Raw genomic sequence first — 25,506 nt, forward strand, 5'->3', positions numbered from 1 at the left:
GGGTATTTGTAAAACACAAAGCTACTGCTCAGCCAAGCCCAGTCACCCAGGTTTGTTCTTGGCCTCTGGTGCTGTCTGTGTTGCAAATTCTCCCTCTGTGTGGGATTCTCCAGCTTCCTGCCACATTCCAACAATGTGTAGGTCAGCAGGTTAATTTCTGTTAGTATGGGAGTCAGTAATAGAATCTGGGAAGAGATGTTGAGAATTTGGGGACAAAATAGGATTGGTGCGGATGACTATAATAGGAAGCTTGATCATAAGTAGGGATTCTGACATGGAATACATTTCTTTAGGTAGTTTCTCTTATGAACTTAAGTGATTCATTGATCAATATTGGCACAGAACTGAGATTTAGTATCTTTCACCTAATTTTAACTTTTTAATGAGATGATCGTACCTGAAATGAGTTGAAGAAAAGCTCGAAGTGCATCCTGATTTCCCATGCGATTCCACTGAAGTTGTGTGGTAAACCAACAAACACAGAATAATGGACTCCAAAGACCAACACGAGAATCAGAGTGGATCTTGCTAATTTTCTTTTTTTTAAAAAAAGTATGAACATAATTATAATCATGATTATTGAAATATTTGTAATATTACTTTCAAATCAACCCATTGACCAAGTTGATACTGATCACTGTTCTTCCTAATTTCTCTCCCATCCTCATCTGGAATATTTGAATGGCTTGGCCAGATGAAGTCTCACCATAGCAGAATGCATTGAGCGCACAGCATCCACTGAAACATGATTCAACACAAAACATTCAAACATGACTCACATTCTGAGATCTTTTCCTCTTCTCCAACTCTCCAATGAAGCACTTTCTGTTGACCATTAATTCTAACCTTATTATAAAAATCACTACTAGCAGTACTATCCCCAGTTAACATTCTTGCTCCTTCTCTAAACTTTTTTGATGCCTTCCGCACTTTCAAACAATTGACCTTCAGCTATGCCATTCAAAGATTAAGAAATGTCCCCTTTGAATCCTCACCCAAGACATCAACACTTTTTGGTAATTTTCATCATACCCTTTTCCCACTGACATCATTGCAATCCAGTCAACCCCTCCCTCAGACTTCTCAGTCACTTGCCCATGCATAGCCTTGGATACTAGAAGGATTTCTGACCCACAGTTTATATTGATTTGGGGTTCTAGGTGTTATTTAACCTTAATTCAACTAATACATTTCCCATAAGATGGAACAGATATATCCATTTTGGTTAACTTTTCAAATTACTAATCAAAGGAGAGCAGGAAGTTCTTTATCTATCCTTGGGTAACATTTCTATCAGCGCAGAACAGGCTGCATGCATGTCTTTCATTTATTATTTTTCAACCAGACTACATAGAAATTGATTGCTGTTATTGCATAAGAACATAAGAAATAGGAGCAGGACTAGGCCATCAGGACTGTAGAGCCTGTTGCACCATTCAATAAGATCATGGCTGATCTGACCATGGACTCATCCACACCTACCTGCCTTTTCCCCATAACCCTTAATTCCCCTACTATGCAAAAATCTATCCAACCTTGTCTTAAATATATTTACTGAGGTAGGCTCCACTGCTTCATTGGGCAGAGAATTCTCCAGATTCACCACTCTTTGGGAAAAGCAATTCCTTTTAATCTCCAACCTAAATTTACTCCCCCAAATCTTGAGGCTAAGTCCCCTAGTTCTAGACTCATCTACCAGTGGAAACAACTTTCCTGACCCCATCTTATCTGTCACTTGCATAATTTTATATGCTTCTATAAGGTCTACTCTCATTCTTCTGAATTCCAGAGAGTACAATCCTAGGCGACTCAATCTATCCTCATAGTCTAATCTATCCCTTCATCTCTGGAATCAACCTGGTGAACCTCCCCTATACCCCCAAAGCCAGTATATCCTTCCTCAAGTAAACAGACCAGAACTGTGCACAGTACTCCAGGTGCGGCCTCATCAGTACCCAGTGCAATTGCAGCATAACTTCCCTGCTCTTAAATTTACTCCCTCTAGCAATGAAGGCTAGCATTCCATTTGCCTTCTTGATTGCCAGCAGCACCTGCAAAGCAACCTTTTGTGGTTCATACATAAGCACTCTCAAGTCTCTCTCCTTAGCAGCACACTGCAATCTTTTACCATTTAAGTAATAATCCGACCTTCCATTTTTCCTTCCCTCTATCCACTGCTAATAAAATAGTGGCAGTGACACTTCACTGGCTGTGAAACATTTAGAGAGATAGCAGGAAAATGTAAAACATTCCTAACTTAATAGCTTTTCTCTTCAAAATTGAATAGAATCTTCCTAAATGTCAGAATTTTTTTCATGATTGCTACAGAAAATGGGTTAACTTTAAAATGATGATTGTAAGCAAATGACAGCTTGTCAACAGAAGCAAAAAACAATTATTTCAAAGAGAGTGAAAGAGTACAGTAGTATACATGCAACACACACAGGATTCCAGATGAAAACAGCAAGCATTGCAGCATCTACTGTAGGGAATTAACACTCTATATTCAGGTCAAATCCCTTCATCAGGACTGGAAAAGAAGCTAGAATGGCTTTGAACACTGTTATGTAATCAAGAAGGCAAGTGTCATATATTGTCATTTAAATGCTGGTATTACATTTTCTGAAGGAACACACTGTGATTTCAAAAATTCTTCCTTCTTCAATTTACACACCAGCATCTAATTGAAACTTAAGAAAGACAGTAGAAATTAATAAACTCCTTTTGGGCCTCCTGCTGGGTATAGGTATCAACTTTAATTTACATTTCGATGACAAACTCTGCCATCTTCATCAAGGATGATGCCTGGGCATGTCTAGTCTGGTGGTATATATACCCCCATCGTCCATCCATCCTGATTGGTTAGTCTCCATCCAATCAGGTTTCCGCTGACCCACCTTGCTTACAACGAATTCCAATTCTTATTTTGAGTGAGACCTTCATCTTTATTAAAATTCTTTTTCTCTAGTTCTATTTCAATGGCCCCAAAACCCACTGGCACAGCACAGTATTTTTGTGCCTTTGAAGTCAATCCTATGGCCATTGCAAGGACAATATTCTGCTGCTGCTGACTTCTCCAGGTATCCTGAACAGATAAACCTCCTGTACTCCTTGATGTGTGTTTCCACTGTGTGTCGCTGCTCAACATTCACAGGGAATCCTGTAAACACCAGCCAGCCTGACTTCCAGGTCATCTTTGAACTGTGTAAGTTGTGATTTGAGCTTCCTTACAGATTTGTGGATAGTATTAATCCAATATTTCTTCAGGATCCTTCCAGAAACCATGGAAATATAGGAAAAAATATAGGGAAACTGGTTAAAATCAATACCTGTACCCAGCTGGAAGCCTAAGAAGAGTTTATTTGTCATTTATGCTGGGCAAGAACTGGATCTTTTAGACAGTGAAAATATTTATAAACTCTTGCCAAACTTTACTAATTTTTGTACGTGTGACTACAGATCTCCTTTCTTGAAATCTTTTGAGATAATGAGCCACAAAACATCCATGTTTTTTAACAGCCACATAAGGTATAAAAATGGAGTGGAAGGCGAGAATCCACATTTCTATGTGAAATTTGCAAGGCTATACCTCAATAAGGGGGTTTGCTTTCTCAATCCAATAACTGCCTCTAGCATACAGATTATCACTGTAATGTCTGTCACGTTTATAGTATTGGCTGCTGTACCACTTTAAAGATTGAGCCAAATTTACATGTTACTAACTGTTTTCTGTTGTTGCCTTGTTTAATGTAGAAGCTGTCAGACATGTGTCTGCCTCTGCCGCGTAGACACGCAATAAAATTGCTATCCACCTCTTCACAAGTTCTTTTATTAATAAAGTGCACAGTTTATTGATTAACCTCCAATATGTTAAAATGTGTTTGAGGAAGTCACTGAAGTGTACTGTCAGAAGCACTGGTTGATGAAACTCAAAATTAACTTCAGGCACTGTGCATGAGTTGGAAAATTGGAAGTTGGGTATGAGCCCTTCAAATGGGATAATGTGTTGATGTGTATCAAGAGGCAGCAAGCTGAGTGACTGCAGTGAGCAATGGAAAAAATACAGTTTCCTGGGCTGCTGGATTCCCAGGCAAGTAACAAGTCTAAAATGAGAGACAGTACACAAGGAGTTCATAGTATGTGTGACATCCACAATATGGCACCTAGTAAATGGTCCATATCATGATATTCTGTTACTTGAAACTGCGTCTATGGAACATGAATCAAGAAACACGAATTGAAAAAATGATAAATTTTGTATATACCTTTTCATTTCAACCCCAACCTCTTGCCTTCTTCCCGTAACCTTGCCCTGACATCAAGATTCTATCAACCTCATCAACTTCTGGCCACAGAAATTCCTCCTAATCTCCATTCTAAATGGACGTCTCTCTGTTCTGAGGTTGTGGCCTCGAGTACTCCAGAGCCATCAAATGCTTCTCAGATGATAATCCTTTCACTCCCGGTATAATTTTCGTGAACCTCTTTTGAACTCTCTCCAATATCAGCACATCCTTTCTTAGATAATGGGCCCAAAACTGCTCACAATGCTCTAAGTGAGGCCTCACCAATGCCTAATAAAGCCTCAATATTACATCCTTGTTTTTATATTCTAATCCTTTCAAAATAAATGCTAATATTGCATTTGCCTTCTTCACCACGGAACTCAACCTACAAGTTAACATTTGCACCCAAGTCCCTTTGTACCTTGCATTTTTGAATTTCCTTCCCATTTAGAAAATACTCTATGCTTTTAATCCTCATTTGTGATACCTTGTCAAAAGCCTTCTGAAAATCCAAATACACACATCCACCAATTCTTGGATAAGATAGAAATCCACTGAAAGTTTCAAGTGTATGTCAAGAATTGCTGTATTTTTCTAAATTTAAATGTGTATCATTAAAAAAGTAAAATTGTGTTTAAATTATTTTATTAAGTGGAAGTATCTCCTCCATGGTAGGGAGGTGGGACCCACCACTCAAACAGTGGGTATTGGCAGCTAGACCTCGCTGTGTAGGTTGATACAGAACAACCTCCCTACAGTAAGGGTACTTGTAGATACCTATATTGGATGGGGCTTAAAATCTTCTTTTGAGTTTACAGCTTAATAGAAAGTGAAAATACCATCACAGAGGGAGGAAACAGGAATACCTGGAGGAAATCTGGCCACAGGGAGAATATACATGATCTTCACAAACTGTAGTGGGAATTACACCCCAATCACTGGGGCTGTAAGGCATTATGCTGTGACAAGAAGGTGACCAGGTGGATGAGATGTGTCACTGGTAGGTGGATGGAACCAGGAAGGGGAAGGGTATGAAACTAGCTGACGGATGCTGGAGGGAAGCATTGGAACATAAGCAAAATGGGAGGACCGAAAGTGGAACAGAAGGAAAGGGAGGAGAATACAGGAGGTAAAGGTTATTTAAATTGGAAAACTTGGACTGTAGACAACCGAGGTGCTTTTCCACTAATCTGAAGCCTTGGTCCCTGTGCTGGCAGCAAAGAAGGCAAATGATGGACAGATTAGTATGGCAATTGGAAGACAGTTTAATTGGCAGTCATTAACAAATATGATTAAAGATGTACTTGGGCTCCTAAACCAAAATTGTGTAAATTTAATTATAAGTTAATTGAAAATAGAAAGATATCAATAATCAGGTGAAGGTTTAAGCAAAATGTCATTCTTGTAAACTTAGTGGCAAAACAGTTTAAATCACTCAGTAATTGGGAGAATGCACAATTCACGGAGTAGTTCTTCCTCGCTACTGGATGATCTACACATTACCAACGGTAGACATACTTTATACAAAGCTTTCCATTATTCCTGTCTATCATATTTAGAGTATGAAAGCAATTATAGATCACAGATAGTACTCCAAGCTGTGTTCTTAAATAAATATTCATCTTGGGAAGAACAGTTATAATTGATGTACACCTTCAAGAAAGTACTAACAATGTGACACCTCATTAAAGTAATGCTACTTCAGCAAAGAAAATTTTCTGTGGAGCATAACAATGTGCTGAGGAGCGGAAAGGAACCATATGATGAAATAAAAAGAAATAACATATTGCAAGCAACTGAAACTAAAATAATTGATTTAGTAGTTATGTGTAAGTCAAAGAAAATACACTGAAAAATTAATAAGAAAATTCAAGTAGGATATAAGAAATGGTAGCAGAATTAGGCCATATGGCCCATCAAGTCTGCTCTGTCATCTGATCATGGCTGATTTACTTTTCTTCTTCACCCCATTCTCCTGTCTTCTCCCTGTAATCTTTGATGCCCTTTCCATTCAAGAATATCTGAAACTCTGCTTTAAATATATCCAATGCCTTGGCCACCACAGCCCTTTGAGACAGAGATTCACCACTCTCTGGCTAAAGGAATTCCTCTTCATCTCTGTTGTAAAGGGTAGTTCTTCTATTCTGTGTCTGTTCCCCCAGTCCTAGACTCCCCCACTATAAGAAACATCCTCTCCACATCCACTCCATATCGGCCTTTCAATATTTGCTAGTTTTCAATCAGATCCACCCGCCCCCATCATTTTACTAAACTCCAGCAAGTACAGGTCCAGAGCCATCAAACACAAGTCAAACATTAATCTTTTCATTCTGAGAATCATTCTTGTAAACCTCTGGATTCATTCCAATGTTTTCATAGATAGGAAGCTAAAATCTGCCCACAATACACCAAACGTGGTCTGACCAATGCCTTACAAAACCTCGGCGTTACATTAATCCCCCGGTTCTGATTGTGAATAGTCTGACATTTGATTCCATGTTTGCCAAGGAGGCAGGAAACTACATTAATAGTAAAAATCTTACTGGGGCCAGGTCATTCCAAAGTTACACTTTAGATAGGTGCAAGGGAAGCTATCACTGACTGTCCTCCAGCTTTCCACTTGGTCAAAGCCAAGGCTACATGGCCTGTGCATGGCACCCCAGGATGTGCTGCACTTGCAGCGAGCTTGGGGACAAGGCAGTCCTCAGATCAACAATTCCAAAAACTGAAAACAGGAAGATCACCAGATAAAATCGTGCAAGGAGAGCAGGTGCTGCAAACTGTGTGGAGAGACAGACATTGTATGCCAGAAATTTTCCTTCAGCGCAGGCAATGGGAGAGGGTCCTCCATTGAATAAAACATTTCCCCTCCATCTTCAAGGCTTCAGTCAAACAAGTGTCCAGTAAAGGGAAAGAAGAACAACTGCTATCAGCCCTGCCTTTTCCCCCATTGATGGTCCTTGGAAGAGGAGGTAGTGCAGTATCCAACTTGTCCATCTTCTGAAATCCAAGGGTAATTCATCACCCAATGCCCCAGATCTTCAGGAAGCAAGGAAGGATGTACCATCCAACCACCAGGTCTTCAGGAAATCAGGACACAAAGCACCTCAGCCTCAGGAAATAAGGAGCCATGCACTATCCAATTCGCTCCAACCAGATGTAAAATGTCCGAAACGAGTAAACCCCAGCTCTGAAGAATGAACGGATGGCCATCTTCCAGCAGCTTCTCCTGCTCCTGGTACCTTTCCGGTCAGTTTTCTGAGTGATAACTTCAACAGCATGGACAACCATTGCATCTCTGTCCAGACTTGGCAAACACACACTTCACAAAGAGGTGGATGACCATCTCATCCACACTGCCGTCACCTTGAGGTCTGCATTTTGGGACAGAGACTGACGATGCATGAAGGATCTTGCATGTACAGCCCTTCTCATTACTAGCCAAGTGAGGTCTTGGTGCTTCTTTGAAAGCTCTGGTGATGAGATACTCTAACAGAAAACATCAGCAGGCCAGGCAGCATCTATGGAAAAGAGCATTGTTGACATTTCGGGCTGGGACCCTCCATCAGGATGAGAAAAAATGATGAGGAGTCAGAGTAAGAAAGTTGGGGGATGGAAAGAAGAACCACAAGGTGATAGGTGTAACTGGGGGTGGGGAGGGGAAGGGTGAAGTAAAGAGCTGGGAAGTTGAGTGGTGAAAGAGATACAGGGTAGGAGAAGGGGGAGTATGATAAGAGAGGTCAGAAGGCCATGGAAGAAAGAAAAGGGGGAGGAGTGCCAAAGGGAAGTGATGGGCTGGTAAGGAGATGAGGAGAGAAAGAGAGAAAAGGGAGTGGGGGAATGATGAACAGGGGGAAAATTACCAGAAGTTCAAGAAATCTAAGTTCATGCTATCACGTTAGAGGCTAGCCAGACAGAATACAAGGTGTTGCTCCTCCAACGGGAATGTTAGCAGCGAGCGCGGAGCTTAAAAAGAGGCCCTCTTTTAGGACCGGCCAGCGGAGCGGGAGCAAGGAGTGCTCGAGGTCGACAGACGACTGGAGATCGGAGGACTGGAGGATCAGCCGCTGTAGGTAGGCTGAGACTGTCGGACCTACCTGGACAGTACCTGAGGAGGAAGGTAAAACTGCGCAGGCGCGGGTGACATCAGTGGCCAGCGCTGAGCTTAAAAAGAGGCCCACTTTTAGGACCGGCCAGCGGAGCGGGAGCAAGGAGTGCTCGAGGTCGACAGACGACTGGAGGATCAGCTGCTGTAGGTAGGCTGAGACTGTCGGACCTACCTGGACAGTACCTGAGGAGGAAGGTAAAACTGCGCAGGTGCGGGTGACATCAGTGGCCAGCGCTGAGTTTAAAAAGAGGCCCACTTTTAGGAGCGGGCAGTGTCGGTACGGGCAGCAGAGTGCACAGGAGCAGAGTGCTGGGCTTTGGCTCAGCGGGCTTCGGCGCAAAGGGGACCGGTGAGAGGAAATCAGTGAGCCTGAGTATGTGCTTGCTGAGGGTAAAAGGTAAGGTCAGTAGGTTCTTTTTTCATTTATTCTGACTAATCTAGGATCAGGTAATGGGGGAGACAGTTAGAGCAGTGGTGTGCTCAGTATGCAGTATGTGGGAGGTCAGGGTCAACACAGTTGTCCCTGATGACCACACCTGCAATAGGTGCATCCAGCTGCAGCTCCTATCAGACCCAGTTAGGGAATTGGAGCAGGAGCTGGATGAACTACGGATCATTCGGGAGGCAGAGGCAGAGATAGATAGGAGTTACCCGGAGGTAGTCACACCGAAAAGTCAGGAGGTAGGCAAATGGGTGACAGTCAAGAGCGGCAGGGGGAGCAGACAGAGAGAGCAGAGCACCCCTGTGGCCGTTCCCATCAACAATAAGTATATTGTTTTGAATACTGTTGGTGGGGATGACCTACCAGGAACAAATTGCAGTGGTCCTGACTCTGGCACTGAGGTTGGACCCTCGACTAGGAAGGGAAGGAGGGAAGAGAAGACAGCGGTAGTGATAAGGGATTCTATTGTCGGGGGGCAGATAGGAGATTTTGTGGGGAAGATCGGGAGTCTCGAATGGTATGTTGCCTCCCCGGTGCCGGGGTCCAGGACATCTCAGATCGGGTGCAGGTTATTCTCGAGAGGGAGGGCAAGAACCCAGATGTTGTGGTCCATGTAGGGACCAACGACGTGGATAGGATGAGTGAGGGGGTCCTGTGTAGTGAGTTCAGGGAGTTAGGTGTGAAGCTGAAGGGCAGGACCTCCAGGGTAACAATCTCAGGATTGCTACCTGTGCCACGAGCGAGTGAGGCAAGGAACAGAAGGATTATACAGATTAATACGTGGCTGAGAGGATGGTGCAGTAGGGAGGGCTTCAGGTTTTTAGATAATTGGGCTTTGTTCCAGGGAAGGTGGGATCTGTTCCGACGGGGCGGTTTACACCTGAACTGGAGCGGTACTAACAATTTTGCAGGGAAGTTTGCTAGTGCTTCTTGGGGGGGGGGGGGTTTAAACTAAATTTGCAGGGGGCAGGGATCCAGAATGTGAGAGAGGATAGCGAGAGGAAGAATAAAGGACAGGTGGGGACTACACGGTTCCGGAATATTAAGTGTGTAGTAGAGAAAGGTGAGGCGGAACAAATGATAAGGAGGATAAATGTACAGAGGGATGGTCTGACGGAACATGGAGTTAAGTGTGCAGAAAGAATAAGGTAAATTTAGGAAAGACAACAAAATTCAAGGGGCGTATAGCCCGATGAGAGTTCGGGGAGCTGGGTTAAGCACAATAGGCAACGATTTAAACAGAGAGAGGAGAAATGGGCTAAAAATTCTATATCTGAATGCACAAAGTGTCAGAAATAAGGCGGATGAGCTTGATGCTCAGGTGTGAATGGGTAACTATGATGTTGTTGGGATAACGGAGACATGGCTACAGGGAGATCAGACCTGGGAAATGAATGTACAAGGGTATACATGCTATCGTAGGAACAGAAATGTGGGCAGAGGGGTTGGGGTGGCCCTGTTGGTGAGGAATGAGATTCAGTCCTTTGCAAGGAGGGACATAGGGTCAGGAGAAGTAGAGTCTGTGTGGATAGAACTGAGGAGCAGTAAGGGCAAAAGGACCCAAATGGGTGTTGTCTACAGGCCACCAAACAGTAGCATGAATATTGGGTGCAAGTTGAATAGGGAGTTAACATTGGCATGTGGCAAAGGTAATATCGCAGTAGTTATGGGGGATTTCAACATGCAGGTGAACTGGGAGAATCAGGTTGGTGCTGGACCCCAGGATAGGGAGTTTGTAGAGTCCCTACAGGATGCATTCTTGGAACAGCTTGTACGAGAGCCGACCAGAGACAAGGCTATTCTGGATTTATTGTTGTGTAATGAACAGGATTTGATAAGTGATCTTGAAGTAAAGGAGCCATTAGGAGGTAGTGACCATAATATGATAAGTTTTTATCTGCAATTTGAGAAGGATAAGGGCAGATCGGAGGTATCAGTGTTGCAGTTGAACAAAGGAGACTATGGAGCCATGAGGGAGGAGCTGGCCAAAGTTAACTGGACGGATATCCTAGCAGAAAAGACAGTGGAACAGCAATGGCAGGTATTCTTGGGAATAATGCACAAGGAGCAAAATCAGTTCATCCCCCAGAGAAGGAAGGATTCAAAGGGGGGAAAGGGGCCACAGTGGTTGACAAAGGAAGTCAGAGATTGCAGAGCATTAAAAAAAAATAAGTATGACAGAGCTAAGGTGAGTGGGAAGACAGATGATTGGGAAATTTTTAAGGAACAACAGAACTTAACTAAAAAGGCAATACGGGAAGAAAAAATGAGGTACGAATGCAAGCTAGCCAGGAATATAAAGGAGGATAGCAAAAGCTTTTTTAGGTATGTGAAGAGAAAGAAGATAGTTAAGAACAATGTTGGGCCCTTGAAGAATGAATTGGGTGAAATTGTTATGGGAAACAGAGAAATGGCAGAAGAATTTAATAAGTACTTTAGATCTGCCTTCACTAGGGAAGACACAAGCAATCTTCCAGATGTATGGATGGGCCAAGGACATAAGGTAACAGAGGAAATGAAACAGATTGACATTAGGAAGGAAACGGTGATGAGTAGACTGATGGGACTGAAGGCTAATAAATCCCCAGGTCCAGATGGTCTGCATCCTAGGGTACTAAAGGAGGTGGCTGTGGAAATCATTTTCCAACGTTCCTTAGATTCAGGACCAGTTCCTGAGGATTGGAGAATGGCTAATGTTATCCCACTTTTTAAGAAAGGAGGGAGGGAGTAAACAGAGAACTATCGTCCTGTCAGCGTAGCATCAGTAGTGGGGAAGATGCTAGAGTCCATTATTAAAGATGAAATAGTGACATATCTAGATAGCAGTGATAAGATTAGGCCGAGCCAGCATGGATTTACCAAGGGCAAATCATGCTTGACTAATCTATTGGAGTTTTTCGAGGATGTAACCAGGAAGTTAGACAAGGGAGATCCAGTGGATGTAGTGTACCTCTATTTTCAGAAGGCATTTGATAAGGTCCCACATAGGAGATTGGTGGGTAAAATCAGAGCTCATGGCATTGGGGGGAAGATATTGACATGGATAGAAAACTGGTTGGCAGATAGAAAGCAAAGGGTAGCGGTGAATGAGTGTTTCTCAGAATGGCAGGTGGTGACTAGTGGGGTACCACAGGGCTCGGTATTGGGACCACAGCTGTTTACAATTTACATCAACGATTTAGATGAAGGCATTGAGAATAACATCAGCAAGTTTGCTGATGATACTAAGCTGGGTGGCAGTGTGACATGTGATGAGGATGTTAGGAGAATTCAGGGTGACTTGGATAGGCTGAGTGAGTGGGCAGATACTTGGCAGATGACGTTTAATGTGAATAAGTGTGAGGTTATCCACTTTGGGAGTAAGAACAGGAAGGCAGATTATTATCTGAACGGTGTAGAGTTAGGTAAGGGAGAAATACAAGGAGATCTAGGAGTCCTTGTTCATCAGTCACTGAAGGTGAATGAGCAAATGGAATGTTGGCCTTTAATATAAACGGAATTGAGTACAAGAGCAAGGAAATCCTTTTGCATTTGTACAGGGCCCTGGTGTGACCACACCTGGAGTATTGTGTACAGTTTTGGTCTCCAGGGTTAAGGAAGGACATCCTGGCTGTAGAGTAAGTGCAGCATAGATACACAAGGTTAATTCCTGGGATGTCCTGACTGTTTTACGCAGAGAGGTTAGAGAGACTGGACTTGTACATGCTGGAATTAAGGAGATTGAGAGGGGGATCTGATTGCAACATATAAGATTATTAAGGGATTGGACAAGATAGAGGCAGGAAATATGTTCCAGAGGCTGGGAGAGTCCAGTACCAGAGGGCATGGTTTAAGAATAAGGGGTAGGTCATTTAGGACAGAGTTAAGGAAAAACTTCTTCTCTCAGAGTTGTGGGGGTGTGGAATGCACTGCCTCAGAAGGAAGTGGAGGCCAATTCTCTGGATGCTTTCAAGAAGGAGCTAGATAGGTATCTTATGGATAGGGAAATCAAGGGATATGGGGACAAGGCAGGAACCGGGTATTGATAGTAGATGATCAGCCATGATCTCAGAATGGTGGTGCAGGCTCAAAGGGCCGAATGGTCTACTTCTGCACCTATTGTCTATTGTCTATAACGTCGTCACATTGTGACAGTGGAGGATGGATAGACATATTAGAATGGGAATGGGGAGTGAAATTAAAATGGATGGCCACTGAGAGATTTCATTTTTTCTGGCGGACAGAACATAGGTATTCAATGAAGTGGTTACTCAATCTGCTTCGGGTCTCACCAGTATACAGGTGGTCACACTGGGAGCACCGGATATAGTAGATTATCCCAACAGATTCACAGTTGAAGTGTCGCCTCACGTGTATATCAGTGAGACCCAAATACGGATTGGGAGACCACTAGGCCGAGCACCTACACTCCGTCTGCCAGAAAAATCAAGATGTCCCAGTGGCCACCCATTTTAATTCCACTTCCTATTCCCATTCCGATATCAGTCCATGGTCCCCTCTACTGTCGTGATGAGACCACACTCAGGTTGGAGTAGCAGCACCTTGTATTCTGTCTGGGTAGTCTCCAACCTGATAGCATGAACACTGATTTCTCTATCTTCCAGTAATGCCCCCAACCCCTCTCCTTCACCATTCCCCATTCCCATTTCGCTCTCACCTTATCTCCTTACTTGCCTATCACCTCCCTCCCTCTGGTACTCCTTCCCCTTTTCTTTCTTCCATGGCCTTCTTTCCTCTCCTATCAGATTCCCCCTTCTCCAATCCTGTATCTCTTTCAGCAATCAGCTTCCCAGCTCTTTACTTCACCCCGTCCCCCTCCCAGTTTCACCTATCACCTAGTGGTCCTTCATCCCCTCCCCCAACTTCCTTCCTCTGACTCCTCATCTTTTTTTTTCCCAGTCCCGCTGAAGGGTCTCAGCCCAAATTGTTAACTGTAGTCTTTTCCATAGATGCTGCCTGGTCTGCTGAATTCCTCCAGCATTTTGTGTGTGTTGAATAGACAAACAATGAGCTTATTCCAGAGGTGAACAGCAAATTAATGGAAATGGAATTTGACACTGGTTCAGCTGTTTCAGTAATTCCACAAAATAAGTTTGAATGGCATTTCAAAGACATTGATCTGAAGCCTCCAGATATCCAACTGAGAACTTATACTAGAGAAAAGATGACTCCTGTGGGAATGACTTTTGTAAATGAAATACAACAATCAACAAGCCACAGTGGGCTTATATGTAGGAAAAGCAGGAGGACCAGCATTGTGGGGACTTGAATGACTTGAATGAAGACAAACACAATGTGACTGGAGATCCATCCGCCATTTGCATTCCACACCCCCTGCCAAAGGGTCAACTGAAAGTGAATTAAGAGAAGTACTGGACGATGCCACAGCAGTGTTCAAGGATGACATTGGAAAGCTCAAACATATCAAAGGGAAAAGACTGTTAAGTGAAAATGCCACACCCGAATTTTACAAATACCATCTGGTTCCTTATATCATCCCTCATAATGTAGCCAGTGAGCTAGATCGCAAGGAGACTGAAGAAATTATTTCCAAGTTTGAGTGGAGCACATGGGCATCACCAGTGGTCCCAGTAGCCAAGAACAATGGCTCTGTTAGGATCTGTGGTGATTTTAAGTCACTATCAACCTAGTACTAAAAGTAGATCAATACCTTCTGCCCAGGATAGAGGATATCTTTGCAAACCTTTCTGGAGGAAAACACTTCAGCAAAGTGGATTTAGCTGAGGCCTACATAGATATGGTGATGGAAGAAGAGTTCACGTGTTTCTCAACACAAACACTCACAAAGGGGTTTCTCAACACAATAGGGGTATTTTTGTTGTAGCATCAGCACTCTGGCAGAAAGCTGTGGACCAGGTGGTGTACGGCTGGCCAGTCACTCATTTTAACCTGGATGACATCATCGTTACTGATGGGGATGACAAAGAACAGCTCCAAAATCTCAGGACAATGTTAAAAGGATTAAAAGATTATGGGTTCAGAGCACAATGCAACAAGTGTGAATTCTTTAAACCAAGCATTACTTACTGTGGTCACCCCATTGATTTACAAGAATTACATAAGGGTGCTGGGAAAATTCAAGTAGTAGTGGGTGCCCCAAGGCCAAAGGACATCACAGTCCTTTTTAGGATTTGTCAAGACACAATTTCAAGATCAAATTCATGAGAAAAATCTAATCATTAAAATGCTGATGGATTGTCCCGTTCACCTTTGGAAAAGGAAATACCTGAAAAATTTACAAATGAGAACACTCCTCTTGACCTGTTCTCCCTAACGCCAATCAAAAAGTCTAAAGAACACACTGCACTGACACTGATTCAGAAGATTGCCAATTTCCTCCTTGCATATCGCAATGCAGCCGACTCCACAGCCAACAGCTCACTAGCCATGCTGTACCTGGGTCATCCCCTACAGTTATGCTTGGATCTCCTTAAACCCAAAGCAGGACAAACAGATAAGACAAATGGAGGGCTCCTTAAACAGGGAGGTTCCATATTTCACAAACGATCCTGGCGTGAGACTACAGAGGTGATCAAAAGAGGGTATTTGGCAAGTTTAGGGACAGAACTGGACAACTCCTACACAGCTGAGATTGTGTTTGATTTCATCTGGAGACTGCACAAAGATCAATTGAGGAGAGAAGATCATTGTTAGAGAAGACGTGTATCCAGATCTGTCAGAACCACTTCCTGCAGTCCCAGAGACAGTTCCTACAACCACCACAGAGGAGGCCCTAAAACTGGAGGATGTTTCACAACCATGTCTCTCCTGCTGAGCAGAGTAACCCACAAGAATATGTAAGCCTCCACAGTGAATACATTTTTAGGCCCAAATGGAACGATTCATATCTACTAAGCTGTGGATGTCTGTATAGGACTTATATTATGTAGCATACTGTGAATATAGTTGAGATGCATTCTGTATTGAGTTAGAGTTTATAGCTAGGCAGGGAGGTGTGTTGTGTATTTAATATTTCAGTAATATCCGAGTAATATTGTAGGTATATTGTTTGAGCAATCGTTGTTGTTTAAATGATTTATTACAGATTATATGTAAAAGGTACATGAATTACATAGGTCATTGCATCATATGGGTGTGTCTCGCTAAAAGTAAAATTAAGAATGTACACAAGTTACTCTGGCTCTGTGTTTTTCTTCAATTAGTTTTTGTGTCTTCGAATTACAAAACATAACTCACTGATGGTCTGCTTAGGAAACCATCCCACAGGGTTCACTATCTCCTTCTGCCACAGAGCCCCCATACATCCTGTGTAGACTGTGACCTATCAGACTTGTGGTCCAACGGTTCTTAAGTTGTAGTTTATACAAGTGGTTGCACCCATCACTGCACAGGACCAGAAAGAATCTTAAAGTCTGGATAGTCCAACTATACACCAAAATAGACTGTATTAAACTTTAAGTTAACAGTCTCATTTTCGCTTCATCTGCTCTAGTTAACCATTTTCTAAAGGATTAAGAATTACCGTCAACATTTTGCCTGCATGTATTTATTTAATAATTTTATTATCTTTTTTCTTATATTTATTCAATCCATGAAATGCTACTACCTCTGAAAGCTCTGTATTCAATGTGTTATTGGTAATTAGAGCTGAGTTCCTTTTTGATTCATTTATCAACAAGCATGCAGTAGCCTGTCTTGCTTTGCATTTCACATGAAAAGACAAATTCAAACAAGATAAACTCAGTCGTAGTGCATGTCAAGCTCATTATCAGACTTCAACATCATATAATCCTTTTGATGTAGTATGTTTGTGAAGGTATTTAAATATTAATGTTTAAGAGCAAAGCTTTTTTATTATTTGGAAGTCTGTGGAGTTTGATTGTTCAGAGCTTGACTTGCACCTTTTGCTTGTTGAGTATCTGCAGTGCTAAGAGTGTAGCTTGTTCACAAGCTGATTAATGCTTTAAGGTAGAAAGGGAATTTATAATGGAAAAAAACGGAGAGGAAATGCATGTGTAGGATTTTGAATATATTATATGTAGCAGAAAGCTGATTCAGGTTATTAATGCATTTTTACTTAGTACAAACTAGGTGTTTATAATATGTGTGTTTGTTCATGTCATTTCTAATGCTGTAAAATTCAAAGTAAATATATTATTAAAGTACAGTACATATTTATGTAACCATATACAACCCTAAGATTCATTTTCTTGTAGGCAATCACAGTAAATACAAGAAACACAATAGAATCAACAACAAAACAAACAATAAAACCAAACTGCAAATGCAAAATGAGAAGAAAAAAAGTAATAATAAATAAAAAAGCAATAAATATCGAAAATATGAGATGAGGTTCTTGAAAGTGAGTCCATAGGTTGTTAGAAAAGTTCACTGTGAGTGAAGTTATCCCCTCTAGTTCAAGAGGGATAATAATTGTTCATAATCCTGGTGGTGTGGGTCCCGAGGCTCCTATATCTTCCTGATGGCTCAATCTCTGCTTGCCTCTGCCCCTCTCACAATCTCTCCTTGCTTCTAACTTCTGTTAATGCCCCTCCTCCCCTTCTTATTTATTTATTTATTTATTTATTTATTTCTCTCTCTCTCTCTCTCTCTCTCTCTCTCTCTCTCTCTCTCTCTCTCTCTCTCTCTCCCCCCCCCCCCCACCACCCTTTCTCTCTCTGCCCCTCTCACAATCACTCCTTGCCCGCTTTCCATCTCCTTCTGGTGCTCCCCTCCCCCTTTCTTTCTCCCTAGGCCTCCTGTTTCATGATGCTTTGATGCTTTCCCTTCTCCAGCTCTGTATCCCTTCTCGCAATCAACTTTCCAGCTCTCAGCTTCACCCCACCCCCTCCTGCCTTCTCTTATCATTTCAGATTGCCCCCTCCCTCTCCCACTTTCAAATCTCTTACTATCTTTTCTTTCAGTTAGTCCTGACGAAGGGTCTTGGCCCGAAAAGTTGACTGTACTTCTTCCTATAGATGCAGCCTGGCCTGCTGCATTCACCAGCATTTTGTGTGTGTTGCTTGAATTTCCAGCATCTGCAGATTTCCTCCTGTTTGCAGAGCTACAGTCAGGTAGTTTTGCCAAGGTATTGTATTTTGCTAGGGTAAGGACATTATAGAGATTGTACAAAGTTTTCTTGAAAGGTGGGGAGAAAAGAGCTAGGAGTCATGCATGCCAAAAAAATATGAAGAGGTAGAAAAAAATTGGAAAACACTGAAAACACTTGTCAACTCAGATGGCATCTGTGGAAAAAGAAACTGAATTAGCCTTTTAGTTCTGTGGCCCTTTGTCAGCCAGGATGAGTGCTATTGTCCAGTTGTTAAAGATTAATGAGCCAGGGAGGAAGTTAAAAAACAGTGGTTTCATCAGTGTCATTCACAGTAACACCTTCAGATTCCTGGAACAGCGACTAGATCAGTGACTGTAGTTTACTCATTTAAGATGTAGAAATTGCATTAGAACAGATCTAAGGCATTCACTGCACAGGCAGGAAACCAATGTTCCAAGTGCTAATTAAACTGTGATTTTAGCACCAGAATTTTAAAGAAGAAGCGATATAGTGTACAAAGGTCTGCAAAGCATTTGAGATAGAAGTAATTCTGAATTTCATAGAATCATAGAAAATACAAAGCAATCCAAAATAAATTGATGGCCACATCTGCACCAGATGCAATGAGCTGCAGCTCTTAGAAACATTGATTAGGAACTGGAGCTGCAGCTTGATAACCTTCGGCTTGTTAGGGAAAATGCAGGGGTGATAGACAGGAGCTACAGGGAGGTAGTTATCCCAAGGCTACAGGAGACAGATAAATGTGTGACTGTCAGGAGAGTGAAGGGAATGTTAGAAAGTGGAGAACACCCCTGTGGGGTGTTGGGGGGGGGGAAATCTACCTGGGGGAAGCACCAGTGGCCATGCCTCTGGCACTGAGTCTGGCTCTGTGGTTCAGAATGGCAGGAAACTGAAGAGGAGGGCAGCAGAAATAGGGACTCTACAGTTTGGGGGACAGATAGGTGATTCTGTGGATGCAAAAAGGAAACATGTGGTAGTTTGCCTCTCAGGTGCCAGGGCCTGACATGCTTCTGAACACATTCACAATATACTGAAAATAGGGGGTGAGCAGCCAGAAGTTGTGGTACATACTGGTACCAATGACAAATGTAGAAAAAGCGAGGAGATCCTGCAAAAAGAATAGGAAGGAAGATGAGAAGCCGGACCTCCAGGGTAGTATTCTCAGAATTGCTGCCTGTGCCACGTGACAGTGAATAGAATGAGGTGATGGAGAAATGCGTTGCTGAAGATTTGCAGTGGGGAGTCAGATTTCTGGATCATTGGGATCTATTCTGGGGCAGATGTGACTGGGTCACACTTGAATCCAAGAAGACCAATATCCTTGTGTGCAGGTTTGCTAGAGCTGTTGGGAGTGGTTTAAACTAATCTAGCAGGGGAATGGGAGCCAGGATGATAGAGTTGAGGATGAGCCAGCAGATTTACAGGTAGTTGATGGGCGTAACATGAATGTAAGGAAAGATGAGCCAATGACTGTGGACAAATGCAGACAGAGCAAGAGACAAAGAGGCAAAATTCACAGGGCTGAAGAATACAGAACTGTAGGAGCTGTATTTAAATGCAGGTAGTATTCGGAATAAGGTGGCCGAGCTTGTGGCACAGTTAGAGATTGGTCGGTATGATATTGTGGACATCACTGAATCGTGGCTGAAAGAAGACCACAGTTGGGAGCTTAACGTCAAAGGATATATCGTGTATCAAAAGGACAGGCAGGAAGGCATAGGCAGTGGTGTGGCTCTATTGGTAAGTGATGGAATTACATCTTTAGAAAGAGGTGACATGAGGTCAGAGAATGTCAAATATTTACGGGTGGAGTTACGAAACTGCAAAGGTGAAAAAAAATCTATGAGAATCAAATACATATCTCCAAATAGCAGCCAAGATGTGGGGTTGAGATTGCAAAATGAGCTGGAAAGGGCATTTAATAAAGGTATGTAATAATGTAATTACACAATTGTAATGGGAGACTTCAATTTACAAGGGGATTGGGAAAATCAGGTTGGTGTCAGATTGCAAGAGAGGGAATTTATTAAATGCATATGAATGAGATGGCTTTTTAGAGCAGCTTGTACTCGACCCTACTGGAGGAAAGGTTATCTTAGATCGGGTGTTGTGTAATAACCCAGATTTTATTTGACAGATTAACGTAAAGAAACCTTTAGCAGGCAGTGATCAAAATATGATTGAATTCATACTGCAGTTTGAGAGGGAAAAGCATAAGACCATGTATCAGTATCACAATGGAATAAAGGGAATTACAGAGGCGTGAGAGAGGAGCTTGGAGGTGGATACTGGCGGGGATGACAGCAGAACAGAGTGGAATAGTGCACAGGACACAGGATAGATATGTCCCTCAGAAGCAGTTTTCAAATGGCAGGTGTAGGCAACTGTGGCCGACAAGGGAAGTGAAGGACTACATAAAAGCCAAGGAAAGAGCATATAAGGTAGCAAAAGTGAGTGGGAAGTTTGATGATTGGGAAGCTTTTAAAAGGGAAGTGAGAGTTGATATTGGACCACTGGAAAATGATGCTGGTGAGGTAGTAACAGGGACAAGGAAATGGCAGATGAACTTAGTAAGTACTTAGCTTCAGCCTTTACTGTGGAAGACACTGGCTGCATGCCATATGTCGGTGTTTGTCAGGGAGCAGGAGTGAGTGCTATTGCTATTTCAAAGGAAAAAAGTGCTAGGCAGATGGAAAGGTCTTCAAGCAAGTCACCTGGACCAGATGGACTGCATCCCAGAAACCTGAAAGAGGTTCTTTTCAATGAACCTGCTTTCAATGCAATGGATACATTGGTTATGATCTTTCATGAATCACTTGGTTCTGGCATTGTCCCGGAGGACTGGAAACCCGCAGATGTCACTCCACTCTTCAAGAAGGGAGGAAGACAAAAGAGAGGAATTTATAGGCCATTTAGCCTAACCTCAGTGGTCGGGAAAGTGCTAGAGTTCATTATTAAGGATGACGTTTCGGGATACTTGGAGACTAATGATGAAATAAGTCAAAGTCAGAATGGTTTCTGTAAAGGGAAATTTTGCCTGACAAATCTGTTAGAATCCTTCGAGGAAGTAACAAGCAGCGTGGACAAAGGAGAGGCAGTGGATATCATTAACTTAGATTTTCAGAGGGTATTTGATAAGGTGCCTCACATGAGGCTGCTTAACATGATAAAATCCTATGGTGTTACAGGAAAGATATTGGCATGGATAGAGGAGTGGCTGACAGACAGGAGGCAGCGAGTAGTAGTGTTCCTCAGGGGTCAGCTATTTTTCACATTGTTTGTTAGTGACTTAGATTGTAGAATTGATGGCTTTCTGACAAAGTTTGCAGACAATATGAAGATAGGTGGAGGGCTAGGTAGTGCTGAAGAAGCAATGCGATTGCAGTAGGATTTAGACAAATTGGGAGAATGGGCAAAAAGTGGCCGATGGAATACAGTGTTGGGAAATAAATAAAAAGCATTTTGGTAAAAGGAACAATAGTGCAGACTGTTATCTAAATGGGGAGAAAATTAAAACATCAGAGGTGCAAAGAGACTTAGGAGTCCTCATGCAAGACTCCCAGAAGGTTAATTTACAGGTAGAGTCTGTGGTAAAGAAGGCAAATGCAACGTTGGGATTTATTTAAAAGGGAATGGAATATAAAAGCAAAGAGATAATACTGAACCTTTAAAAGACACTAGTCAGGCCACACTTGGAGTACTGTCAACTTATCTCAGGAAGGATATACTGTCACTGGGGAGAGTCCAGAGGAGGTTCATGGGGATGATTTTGGGAATGAAGAGGTTAATATATGAGGAGCATTTGACCGTTTTGGGCCTGTACTCACTGGAATTTAGAAGAATGCATGGGGATCTCACTGAAAGGTTGAAAGGTGGATACGGAGAGGATGTTCCCTCTGATGGTGGTATCCGGAACCTGAAGGCACAGCATCAGAATTGAGGGGTAATCATTTCAGATAGAAGTAAGGCAGATTCCTTCAGCCAAAGTGTGGTGAATCTGTGGAATGCTCTGCCACATACTGTGCTGGAAGTGAAGCCCGTGGGTATATTCAAAGCGGAAGTTGTTAGGTCCCTGATTGGTCGGGGAATCAAGGGATATGGTGAGAGGGCAGGTGTACGGGGTTAAATGGGATCTGGGATGAGCTATGATAAAATGAATGAGTGGACTTGATAGCCTGAATGGTCAAACTCTGCTCCTATGTCTTATGGTCTTATGGTCTAAGCCTGAAATAGATTGGTAAACAGTAGACATGAAGAATTTTGTTTAAAAATGTTAAGGAGTAATGGATCAGAGAGAGTGAGGAAAGGATACCTCTTTACAAAGTATTCAGGAAAGATAGGTAAGGAGAAGGTATCTGTTTCATTTTTTTCATTTGTTTTGGAGATACAGCACAGTAACAGACCCTTCCAGAGGAGAAGCCAAAGGAAACCCATGTGGTCACAAGATGAACGTATGACAGCAGTGGACTCGAACCTGGGTTGTTTGCTCTGTCATTGTGTTATGCTATCTGCTACACTACCACGCTATCTAATGCTACCCATTCCACTGGGAAAATATTATAGTGCTAGGGAGATTATCTTTAAATCTAAATGCTTGGAGTTCAGATACAAATTATGAGGAGAAGACTAGGAAACATTTGCAGGGAAATTATTAAAAAGCATTAACACTGTAAAGGTGGCAAGAAGTTTTAAACGGAAACGTGACTGAATAAATGGAGTTGCTAAATGTTAAGGACAAAGAATGAACTGACAATATAAATGTTACCTGTACTGCTTCTTTGCATCATATCGCCCAGCATTGGTCTCTCGGAGTTTAGTCGCCAGAATCCGAACAATATTGACAAACAGAAAGAAGTTTATCTGAAAATATGAGATGAATCATTGTTTATTGTGACAACATAACCACCCATCAATATACAAGATACAGGTGTCCTCCGCTTTACGAATGTTCGCTTTACGCCACTTCACTTTTACGAAAGACCTACGTTTGTACATTAGTAACCTGTTTTCGCATTACAAAGAGGATTTTCACTTTTACAAAATGTTTTCCCATACAAATTAATGGTTCTTCACTTTACGCCATTTCAGCTTAAGAAAGGTTTCATAGGATTGCTCTACCTTTATAAACGGGAGGACACCTGTAGTTTCCTTTAAGCTGTGCAAGCTTCTCTGTCCTCTCCAGTTTTAACCTCCTATGCACCTCCAGCTTTAATCTCTCTGAAGTTGCTGGCCATTCTGTATCTGTTGAGGTCATGTGCTCTGGTATTTCCTCACTGTACTGCTTACTCTTTGTTGTTCTCTTCAAAAACTTTGCTTAAACTTCAGCCGGAAACATTATCAAATCCCTGAATCAAATTTTGTGTAACAACACATGTACCTTTGCTACATTTTAAGGTGTTTTGCACATGCATCAAATTTTGAAGAAGCCTTCAGCTTTGTAAGTTCAACCTGATTCACTTTGCATTCTAATTACAGCCAAATTAGAGTGTATTGTTACAGAAAGCACTGTTCAGTTTCTCTTAGTACACCTGTCAGCTAGAAGTTAACATGGCTGATCAGCGTCAAATTTGTGCAAATACAACAAAGAAAGAGACTAGTTTGTACATCACATCAGCGCCAACAAACTAACCCCATCAGTCACATTTCCAGTCCTTTTTCCCTGCAGCCCTGCAAGTTTATTCTCCCCGACATGCATATCATTTCCTCCTTGGTTTAGCCAGACACTAACACTTAGAGTAGTTGTTTAACCCATCACTATGTTTTAAATAACGATTTTAAAATTTAAAAAAATAATTTGTCTATGAAACTTCTGGATGTTATAATAAAGGTCGGGAACATATTCTTGCTTACTTTGGAACTGCATAGACTGTTAAAGATGACTGTTTGCTACAGAAATCACAAATAGAAGAAATGCTAAACTCAGGTTTTAGAACAATTTTATGGAGATAGAGAATCCAATGTAATTGTTCATGGTATTACAATATTCTACAATCCTCTTCATGATCACTTGCCCTAGCTTGATATGATGTTGATAATTTTTTTGCAACAACCGCACACATACAACAATTCAAAGCATTTCTTATCAAAAATTATTTCAGTGCATTCCATCATTTTGTATGGGCTAATTCAACACAACAGTTTGTCACATTTCTCTAATTGTTAAGGAAGAAATAATAAAGGGATGTGTGTTAGATTAACAAGATGTCATGAGTGGAAATACCTGTATTTTTCTCTGAAGACTAGTTGGTTATTACAGTAAAATAAGGATCTGAATTCAACAAAACAAGTCTTGCAAGAAATAATATTCACACTAATATAGGTCTAATTACATGCTTCTGCCCTAATGAGATAAGATGTACAGCAGATTCCTGTTAATTGGTCCATCAGTTAATTGCTACTGCAGCACTAAAGCCAGGACCAACAGCCTGTGGGACAGCTTCTTTCTACAAGCCACTAGACTTTTAAATTCACATGTCTGTACATTGTAATGGAGTCATAATGCAAAGATTTTTACTCCCTCACATTGTGGGATGGATGTAAGATTTAAATAAATCCTAAATTCTAATCAGTGCAGCCAATTATTAGGACAGCGCTTAAAGAACAAAAACTAATCAAGGAAAATAGCTGGGATTCCCTTTGTCTATTTGAGACATTACGCAACTTAATTGCGACAAGAAACTGTTGATAAACAGTTTCTAATTAGTATCAGTCACATGGACTTACATGGCTGTTAGACACATCATACATAGAGAGAACAGTTCTTACATAGTGTTGTCTGCGTTTGTGTTCCAAAATCAATGATTTTTGTCACTGATAATTGGTAAGAAATAAGCATTAAGACAATTCGGATCAATGACGTTCACTGCAGTTTCAAGCATTCAGGCTTGGAAATGCCAGAAATGGCCAGGAGTGTAAATGAAACGATTTCACTGCTTCAAATGAAGAATTTGAAGGTATCGACAATCATCGCAAATTTTCCAACAAAAATGAAGATTTGGAGGATGCAATCATCAAAAGCATTGTATGAAGGTAGTCCATTATCTGCACTATGTTTGCACTGATTTTGTTCATTTACAGTCAGTCAGCAGCGTACATCAAATGAATTCCTCTGTTGATAATTATTAGGAACGAATACACAGTTTTATAGTACTGTAGAGTTATTGGTAGTGTTCTGATTTGTTTTGTATTTCATTTAAATATATAAATTGTTACTCAGTTAAACAGTAGTTTGTCTTTTTTATAATTTTAAAATTATTTCCATGATACTTTGGCTAATTGGGGCAGCTGCTTAATTGTGGCAGCTGCTATGTCCCAAATAACTGGAATCCTTTTATAGTGTAATATATGTTAACATGCTACAGTGAACAAAATATTTTAATATTCTGTGCTGTATCTCTAAAAAAACATATCCTTTCCATTCAGAAATACTAACAATAAACAATTTTAATAATAAATGATTTTATACAACACAGCACAATATAATGCTAAACTAAAACAGACTGGTGGTATTTGTTTTCTGACCTATAATGCACAAACCAAAGTTCTCAGAGCAGGTTGTGAAAAGAGTGATTCAGTCTGAATCCTATATGGCCTTTCTTTAGTACAGTGATGTTCG

General features: G+C 41.6%; 1 protein-coding gene across 1 annotated transcript in view; it reads right to left on the reverse strand.

The window, feature by feature from the left end:
* The window catches only part of LOC132392745 (parathyroid hormone 2 receptor-like), a 144,330-nt gene that overhangs the window by 6,065 nt on the left and 112,759 nt on the right, over window positions 1–25,506 (reverse strand). The window contains exons 10-11 of the mRNA XM_059967049.1: window positions 22,657–22,751; window positions 398–536 (exon numbers count right to left, since the gene is read on the reverse strand). Of these exons, the coding sequence (XP_059823032.1) occupies window positions 398–536; window positions 22,657–22,751 (234 nt within the window). The remainder of the gene's footprint in view (window positions 1–397; window positions 537–22,656; window positions 22,752–25,506) is intronic.

The sequence above is a fragment of the Hypanus sabinus genome, chromosome 4 (genome assembly GCF_030144855.1).
Source record: "Hypanus sabinus isolate sHypSab1 chromosome 4, sHypSab1.hap1, whole genome shotgun sequence".
Taxonomy (NCBI): Eukaryota; Metazoa; Chordata; class Chondrichthyes; order Myliobatiformes; family Dasyatidae; genus Hypanus; species Hypanus sabinus.